This window comes from Hemibagrus wyckioides, linkage group LG10 (assembly GCF_019097595.1).
Source record: "Hemibagrus wyckioides isolate EC202008001 linkage group LG10, SWU_Hwy_1.0, whole genome shotgun sequence".
NCBI classification, from domain to species: Eukaryota; Metazoa; Chordata; class Actinopteri; order Siluriformes; family Bagridae; genus Hemibagrus; species Hemibagrus wyckioides.
The window spans coordinates 5987501-5997350 of NC_080719.1; the positions used below are offsets into that span (position 1 = coordinate 5987501).

The window sequence follows — 9850 nt, forward strand, 5'->3', positions numbered from 1 at the left end:
ATCTTATGCATTTTTTTGTTATTATAAAAGTGATACTTTATTAAAATGTGTGCATTACTATAAACCTTACAGCCAGACCTACTATAGAACATAAATCGACATGTTCAGGCCAATCAGAGTTGAGCATTTCCATAACAGTCCTGCAACATTAAAAAATGAACAGCATCCTGCATACTCACATCTTCCTCTTTCTCCAGCTCGAGTCCCATGTCTAAAAGCTTATGTTCAAACTCTTCTCTGTGGATGTGCGCATTACTGGCACTCTCAGGGTCGTGATGGCTGGAGTTGGCCTTGTTGCGTTTCCCAATGCAGCACAGGCTGTCCTTCAGCCCTTTAAAGGTGCTAGAGGAGTGGTGGCGAATGTGCTCTAGTTTGTCCACGTGGTAGGTTAGGATGTAATCGACGCGCCTCTGGCCATCCTGGAAATATGGCCCTAGGTTGGAGTGCTGAGGCATCTTGTTCGTACTTTGACTGTTCAGAAGCTGCGGACAGAAAGACAACAAGGCTGCGTGAGATATTTCTCAACATGAAGAAATTAAAGTAGTCATTTGTAAAATTTTTGTCCTGGTACATGAGTCACAACTGTAATGGTAAACCTTTACCGTCCCCCAACTGATCCCTCCTTCGATGTTAAATCTATGTAGTGTATAGCTTGGTAGGTTGCCTTTTAAGGGAAAGTGGCAAAAATAGGCAGCTGTGTCTCTTTTTATATATATTAAAAACTTTCTTTTTTTAATTAAGGCAATTGAGACTTTGGGTTTCTGATCAAAAGGTTGATGGTTCAAGCCCCAGCATCACCAAGCCACCACTATCGGGCCCCTTAAGCAAGGCCCTCATCCCTCTCTGCTCTAGACATGCTATATCTTTGCTGACCCTCCAGCTTCCTAAGCTGGTACATGCGAAGAAAGAATTTCACCATGCTGTAATGTCTATGTGACAAATAAAAGCTTCTTCTTTCTGAGCTGTGAGAATATAAACAGAAGCCCAGAATGCAAATCACCCACTAGACAGCGCTCACCACCACATGACAGCTAACACCCGAGGTTACTAACCCATGTTTCTTCCAAGACACGTGAAGACAACCGTTCTGTATTTCAAACCCTACATCACAGTGTAACACCCTCAGATGAAAACGCTATCAGACATCTTCTGCTTAGACGATCTCACAGACGCACACAATTAGCCGGTGGCATTGTCTCTGATTGACTCGGAGAGAGTAACACCATCCTGCCCACTCAGACAGCATGGCCAAGTTGGACTCTGTGTTTTTGACAAACGTTCTATCCAAATCAAATATAATATGAAACTGTTTTCTTACAGAAACAAACAAGTATAAAAGGACAAAGTAATCCTGGAGCTCTAATTAGATCTCCAAACAAGATAATCTCCTGAGTAGAAGTAGTCCTAGACGCCTGAGGTCACAGCCAAACACACATGCAACATTTGACTTGGCCTCTACATGCGCAGGTCATATACCTTATTTATTTTTCTCAGTCTAAAACCTCACACAGTACTCAAGCCAACACTGCTACAGGCTTTATTGGATTAAGAGACGAGACTCCATAAACCAAGCCTGATGTTTAATCTGTAAATTGATTGTTTGTTCATCATAGGTTTACTATGGCTCTTATTCATTTAACCAATAACCTATGTAAAAAGGAATAATGAACATCCTTCATCCCCAATCCTTAATTTACAGAAGAAAGCCTGTAGGGTAACATAGAAATGAGCAATGTACTTAAAAAAATAATAGGTGTATGCTGACTGGTACACTCTCGAGTCAATATTTGCCTCTGGATAATGAACTGTAATGCTGTCTCTCACGACAGCTGAGGTCTATGGAAATGTCACCACATCCATCAGACGAGAGATACTCAACATCTTGTCTCTTCTCTAGAGCCGAGCTTTTAGAAAGAAATCACATCACATTCTGCACTGAAACTATGTGGGCAGGATCGGAATCAATTGCGGATTTATGAAGTGCTTCTTTTTTTTTTTTTTTTTTCGCACACATGCTTTACTTATTTATGATGCTGCCAGAAGATCGACTCCAAACGCATGGCAGGAAATTGAGTTTTATGATTTATCGAGGTTTATAGAAAGACGTGTAGGGGGAAAAAAAAAGGTGTTGAAAATCAAGAAACAACAAATCTATTATGGCAAACCCCTAGAGAAGACCAATATCCACTCTTAAAAGCTTGCGTTGTTAAATATAGATGAAAAGCACAGCCTTAGAAAAACTGAGCTTAAAATGAAAATATTTTCAAAATGCTTTGTTTATAGGGAACACATGGAAGTGCAACACCACTCACATCTTTTTGTTTCCTTTTTTCCTAACTTTGCACTCACACAAAGCCTGAGATCCAAACTAACAAACTCACCATTTTATTCATCATATTTCGTCCTTTGGGAATTTCATAAACAGAGAACTCAACACAAAAGCAAATAAATTCTGTGATATTCTGAGAAACTTGTAATGTTTCCAATTCAGAGCAGATTTTTCACAGATTTGGGGCAAGACGTATCATGTGATGCATTCAGCCAAAGCCCTCTTCGTTTCACAGGCATGAATACAGCTCTCAAGGAAAGTAATTAGATATATGTTTTCACTGGTAAGAGCTTAAAATAAGAACGCTCTGCTGGCAATATCACCAATTCAAGTCATAAATCACAAAAAACTCTGAATCACAAAAAAAATTTGAAAAACACTGCAGCAAAATCAAGCCTCAACAATCACAAAATAATTCTGTAAAATCCTGAAGGGGCTGAATAGTTGTACCGCACTGAAGATAACAACCGGAGGAACAGTAATATTTACTTTCAGAATATTAATTCATACAAATACGTTCGGTATGTTTAATTTTCCTTCTGCCCGAAATGTAATTCTGGTTCATGGTGACCTACTTAAGCAAAGAAAAGTGGCCAGGTCAACTGAGAGCCAAAAACAACAAGCATGCAAACAAAAAACCAAAATTCGGATGCAAATCAAAAGGTGTGCCAGCAAATATGCAAAAGTCGGTGGAAAAAAGAAAATACAAATGAAAGAAGAACCATTTTTGCATACGTTACATTACCCAATGAACATTGACAGCGCTGCAAAAATCTCTGAACTCTACTAATCTGGTGAAGGTCTTAAGACTTTATCGGCTTCTTTTTACAAAACAAAACGCTTCTTCTTTCGTTGTTTATCCCGGGGAATACTGGGTGTGAGAATGGTAAAAAAGCAGGTATGTGCACATTCACACTCAATCAGGGGCAATTTATCACAACCTACTAGCATATTTTAGGGATGAAACCAGAGACTCTGGAGGAAACCGACATGGACAGAATGTACAGAATCTCTGTATACGGCTCAGAACTGGCAGAAGCGCTTATGAAAAACCAAATCTATAAGTAGTCTTTCATCCACTTGTTTGCATTGCAAATGAATTGGACATTCAACATGCAAAGCAGCAGAGATTTTGTTTAAATTCCTCAAAATGAAACGAGAGAAATTCTACCTCGCCAGAGTTCACTTACTACAGAATCATCTTCAGCGTATCCGATGTCTCCACTGCTTTTGGAACTCCGGACGTTGGATCCTTTGCCCTTTGTGGGGACAGAATCGTACATGTCGTTTCGCCACATCTCGGCCTCCTCTTCCAGCTCAGAGAGCTGTTCCTCTGTGCTGCTCTGAACCAAGCACGTTTCACCTGACAAGAGAAGAAGCGAACACACTAATTAACTAGAATGACATGTTCCAATGTAGCGGACATAGAGAGTGCTAATCAGAGACACTGCTGAAGTCATACCAACCTACCAGGCAACAGAGAAAAGGCATCTTCATAGACTGTGTTTAGCCTTAAATAATAGGTCTATACTCTATATTTATGCCAAACGTGAGGTGATACAAGAACCTTTCATGAATTTCTACTATAATTATGATAGATGAGTTTATGACAATTGATCACATGCAAATGAAATTTAATACAAATTGGTAAATACCAACTTTTGCGTTATTATTGTCAAAATATCTACTTTGGAAGGACAAGTAAAATTCCATAGTACAGTTTGGTGTGGAGTCCTGACCTCAACCTGATGGAACACCTTTGAGATGAACTAGAGCTGAGACTGTGAGCCAGGCCTTATCCAGCATCAGTGCCTGAGCTCATAAATGCACTTCTAGTGGAACGGTCAAAAATTCCCATAATCACACTCCTAAACCTTGTGGAAAGCCTTCCCAGAAGAGTTGAAGCTGTTATAGCTACAAAGGGCGGGTCAACTCCATATTACATTCATGTGCATGTAAAGACAGACGTCCCAGTTTTGGCCTGGCTCACAGTCTCCGCTCTAATTCATCCCAAAGGTGTTCTATGGGGTTGAGGTCAAGACTCTGTGCAGGCCAATCAAGTTCCTTCACACCAAACTCACTCATCCATGCCTTTATGGAGCTTGCTTTGTGCACTGGTGTGCAGTCATGTTGGAACAGGAAGCGGTCATCCCCAAACTGTTCCCACAAAGTTGGGAGTTAAAATTGTCCAAAATGTCTTGGTATGCTGAAGCATTAAGTGTTCCTTTCACTGGAACTAAGGGGCCGAGCCCAACCCCTGAAAAACAACACCTGAATTCAATGATTTGGAGGGGTGTCCCAAAATATTTGGCAATATAGTGTGCTTTGCACATATGCTAATTCCAAAGCTGGACTGATAATGTGAACCTCCACACAAACTCTAAACCAAGCTCAGGTTCAAACCCAGGAGTCTGGAGCTTTGAAGTGTTTTTTTTCTCTTCCATAGATCATAACAGGCTCAAATTTCACTTTTATCAGAACTAAACCCCTGTCCAATATTATTTGGTGCAATACAGAGAAGCTCAATCTCTGAAGTCCAAAAACATGGAATTTGCATCTGTTTTGTTGTGTCTATGTTCAGCATTCAATGTCTTTGTCATGTCCCACTTCACAGTGGTAGTTACTATGAAGCTCATATGAAAGTAAAGACTCTGAGCTTAAAGAACTGGTAATTTTTCATAAGTATTTATATATTTTCCCTGGCCTACTAGAGGCAACATTTTCATTGAAAAACATTTCTTTTCACACGTTTCTATCTTCAACGTAAATGTTGATATCAAACCCATTTCTGCTCTTTTTGACACCCCAAGTGCTTGTTCATAAGCATCTAAAATGTGAAGGTGTTATCGTCAACTAAAATTCTGTGTCAGGTTATCTAACAGAAGGAAAAACACACGTCTCGCACTGACAATGAGTCCTGACTTATTTTATATCAGACTTGTGGTGTTAAAATAATTTGTTTGTCTACACTGATTGAAAATGTCCCATAAGTCGATTTCCATTCCACCAGCGGACTGAATCTCCAGTATACTGGTAAACAGGGTCAAATACTTAGACCTGGTATTTCAAATGTTTCATGTATGATGTGTTAAAGTTTCCATATTTGATTCTAGTGGACTTCTAAATTAATCTTCCAGTAATGTGCTGGAGTTAAAAGCTCAGGCTTGGGCTAGATCACTCAACTCATTGGCAATTCATTCGACTCTCTCAAACTTACAGCTGGAATTAGAAAATGAATTTACAATTGATTTTTTGCACTTTAAAATGCGTTGCAAGTTTATTCTCCGGTCCTGCTTCGGTGTTACATTACTAGTTTCCTTTTCCTGAAGTAAAAAAGGGCAACCAACTACCAGAAAGTTCAGTTCTTTAAACATGAAACACTTATGGACGCCTTGGAACAGAGAAATTATTGATGACGTGAACAATTGGGTGTGCCAGCCACGGCGAAGCAAAGATGAAACTGTTTGACGGTATGCATTGTATTTCAATGCATTTTGATTTGATAGATTCATTAATATCAATGGAATTTATTACTATGGCATCTAACAAATATGATATATTACCCTAGGATGATATAGCAACAATAAACAGAAAGGTAATAAACACATTATAGGAGACATTATAGGCTGACAGTTGTAGTTTGGCATCTGAAGGGCCATGTTAATAGGAAATGAAAACAAATGTGTGTGTAGTTCATTCGATAGGCAATCAAATACCAGACAGGCACATTGAACAATACAAAGCAAAACTTAATATGAAAAAAAGCCCTAATGTCTATTAATTTATTAGGTATTATTGAACTATTATTATGAAAAACAAACAAAAAAAACACAACTGGGTGTGTCATTAAAGGAAAATCAACAACAGTAGTGTTGTGATCTGTCCCAATGTCCAGTAGAACCAAAGACCAGCAGTGCGCTTTCTTTTTTATTTCGTCCATTTATATTTATCATTATGGAATGGTATAGCTTCACTCGCTTATTTTTTTTCCCTCTCTCTTGAAGTTAAAACAACAAGAAAAAACATACAACTTGACATTACTAAATAAACTACAATAAAGTATACTCTTAGTAAAAATATTAAAATGCTTTACTATATCAGATTCCTAGTATTATGTGCTAATATAAATAAATATCCTGCATGCAGCTGAGAAAATGATTAATACCCGATTAATTTTTAGTTTGCCATTCAGCTGGGGGGTTTTGGGCCACTGTGTGATTATTTATAACTTCAGGTCATTAACATCAAGAGGGAATCAGAGAGGCTTTTTTTTTTTTTTTTTTTTCTCATTTCTCCCTGTAATGAACGTCTATCCGGGCTAACAGCGCACAGAGCGGCTATAACGTGTAGGGTTGCCAGATTCCCAGTTTTTAATTCGCTACTACACTGTAACAATTCCAAGCTGAGACATTATATTATAAACATCTTCACCTTTATATTTGAAGGTTTAAAGCTTAAATACAAATTAATATCGATTATTAGACCTATTTAACAAAACCAATGCTCATATCTTGCTCTGGTTATAAAAGGTAGCCTAGTGTTCCTCAAAATACAAAACAAGGAACGCTTCCCCTATATATATATATATATATATATATATATATATATATATATATATATATATATATATATATATATATATATATGTGTGTGTGTGTGTATTTAAATGATTGTACAACCGCATTAGGAAACATTTGAAATGTGTCCTAATCGTCATTTTCGACTCCAATCTGGCAACATTTGTAACTAGGGAATCCCTCAAACTGTTGTCTATCGCCTGCGCAGTGAAACACGCTCCGGGGATGTGTGCGCTCTTTGCAGTCACGCGCTGTTCTTTACGCTTAAACAGTACGTGACTCAACCAAAAAAATGCGCATTTCTTTGCGTTGAAGAAGTGAGATAATCTTATAACAGTGCCATGAATGGTGTCGACGGCGGGAGCTGATTGCACTATCAACAGATTATCACGCACACACATGCAACAAACAGCTCAAAATGCTTGAAATGATGAACTACGAGCTATTTAAACTCCTGAATTTTTGGGGAGAAGCTACAGTGTACTTCAACGCAGTGTATGCACAATATTCAGCACCCCGTCCATTCATCCTAAGGCTTGAACATGCATAGATTGCACTTGTCACGTGTCCTGGGGTGACAACTTCACCCAAAACAGGTAAAAAAAAAAAATAGATAGATAGTATATTCAGACCAAAATAAAAAGCGGAAACGGCGCGCGGCTGCTTCGAACTCACCTGATTGAGCATCTCCACTCTCCCTGGCAGAATTTGCATCACCTTCAGTCTCCATAGAAGCGCGCTAGTCAAATATTTCTATTAAAATTAATACGGAGCCTGCGTTTCGCACTGAGGAAACTGGTGAGTGAGTGGGTCTAGTCCTTTGCCAGTCTTCACCATCTGCCACTTTCAGAGAGTCACAGGGTGCTCACACACACGCGTATCTCACACACTGAGGCGGTGGGGAATAGATGGGCAAAGCACTGGACGATCCACCCACAAAACGTGGTTTTATACAACAGCTAGACATCGCTTTGGACCACAATGAGCATGCACGAACGTGAGGATGAAAAAAAAAAAAATCAATAAAAAGCATCTCTCTCTCGAGAACACACACACACACACACACACACAGACTCTCTCTCGCTCGCGCGCGCACACACAAACACGCACACAGATCACCCCGACCTGAAGTAAATCCTACAGCAAGATTATTCTTCTTCCTCTTCTTTTTATTTATTTATTTATTTTAGAGATTATTGCTCGCTAGTTTGTCACAAAGCATCAATCCTGTTAAAATAACTAAAGCATGCAAGCAATATACTGATCCTAAATTCAGAAATGACCAACACATCTCCAAATGCGTCTGCGTATGGTCAAACATCACCATTTATCCGTGATTATTTCACAAGGTTATGTAAGCCGCTTAGTCAGACTGTGTAGTGCGTTTTTTTTGCACTGTGCATTACATTGAACTGCACGTTGGATTTGGAAACACGACTGTCTACGATTTGCATTCTGCATGTGTTGCATGCTCAACGTTGCTACGTTGGCTCCTAAATTTCTCCTTGGATCTCAATCTCAACCAGGTATGTCTGAGTTTATGAGAAAATGCAATAATTTATACATTATTGTATATACATGTACATTGTTGCATGCTTGTTTCACGTAAATAAGCCAAAGGGAGCCTCTTTACACCACTTGCTAAAAAATGCATTTTCTATAATTATACCTTAAAGATTTTAGACTTATTTGAACAATTAAAAAATATTTTTATCCTCAAAAATGCCTAATTCCACAAGAGGGAGCTGTGCACTAAATTCCTCATCAGCAATAAGTTTTTTTAAATGACCCAAACTGAAGAGGTATTTTACCATATTTACTTCCCTTTTTTGCTTTTATGTTCACTTTTATCCTAGTTGAGATTGTGTTTAGTTTGCAGCACGTGCCATTACAATTCCAAGCACTTCACAATTACATTATACACTAATTATGCTATACCTGTCCTGTCAAATACCCACATCTGCGCAAACCCGATGATGAAGTATACAGATAATGTAAGCTACAGAATGTCAGTGGCTGAGGCATATTCAGATCACAAACAGGAAAAAGTCTGATGCAGAATAAGGGAATTTTCCTTACGTGTAGGTTAAAAGAAGGAAGAGTTTTCGTCAGGAATCTCCTGGTGTATCTGCGCCGTGTGCCGTCTCTTCACTCTCAGGTGTGTGTGGGGGGGGTTAAAAAAAAAGAAAGAAAAGAAAGCCTACCTGTTGTGCCGCTTGCTTAAAGCACGCCCTCCTGCTCATTAACGGAAATGCAAAATACCCAAAATACCAACCCCACTCTGACACCAAACCCGGCTGAATGTTTTTACGCGCCTCTTAAAATGGGCACTTTTGCTTAAATAAGAAGCGCGAGCTTAACGTGAACACGGAGGGAAACACCAGACATATTTCACAGCTACCTTTCACAGCAATCATGTAGAGACTCGCTTAGCCTGCTTGGTGCATACCTGTAACAGGAGTTGGCTGTGAACTCCTATCCCTGTCTTAGCAACTTGAAATCCATATAATGTTTATCTATAGCATAGAGGCAAGGGTTCGAATGATGCATTGTCTCTCCACCTCAAACTGATGAGAAAAATATGACCTTCCCACTGGGATCACAGTTAAACTTTTTAGTTAAGTTGGTAAATGATTGTGCTCCAAATATTTGCAGGAATAGAAAAATAAAGATTCCCATCGTATTCAGCCTGGGTATGGTAAGAACATTTGGTACGAAGCAGATCATAGTTTATCTGCTAGACACTTTGCTTGAGGGTACTAAAAAAGGTCATTTTGTCAATTCCTATAGTGCGCCAAAGAAAATTCAGGTTCGGAATCCCCCTAGGGGCTAAAAGTCATTTTCTCAATTTACATTCGTCCTCCACAGTAAACCAATGCATGCAGGTTCACTAGGAATGGGAATCTCCCTCAAAGAGTTTAATACATACAGCATATCAGATATT

General features: G+C 39.0%; 1 protein-coding gene across 2 annotated transcripts in view; it reads right to left on the reverse strand.

Annotated features, from left to right (window-relative positions):
* ano1a (anoctamin 1, calcium activated chloride channel a) overlaps window positions 1-9309 on the reverse strand; it is a 37742-nt gene extending 28433 nt beyond the window's left edge. The window contains exons 1-3 of one of the 2 annotated variants that reach the window (XM_058401746.1): window positions 8986-9309; window positions 3520-3692; window positions 180-482 (exon numbers count right to left, since the gene is read on the reverse strand). In XM_058401746.1, coding sequence (XP_058257729.1) covers window positions 180-482; window positions 3520-3627 — 411 coding nt within the window. In that variant the 5' untranslated portion in view covers window positions 3628-3692; window positions 8986-9309. Of the gene's footprint in view, window positions 1-179; window positions 483-3519; window positions 3693-7581; window positions 7843-8985 lie in introns of those variants that run through there. The other variant, XM_058401745.1, reaches the window with a different exon arrangement.
* Window positions 9310-9850: the final 541 nt, after the last annotated feature.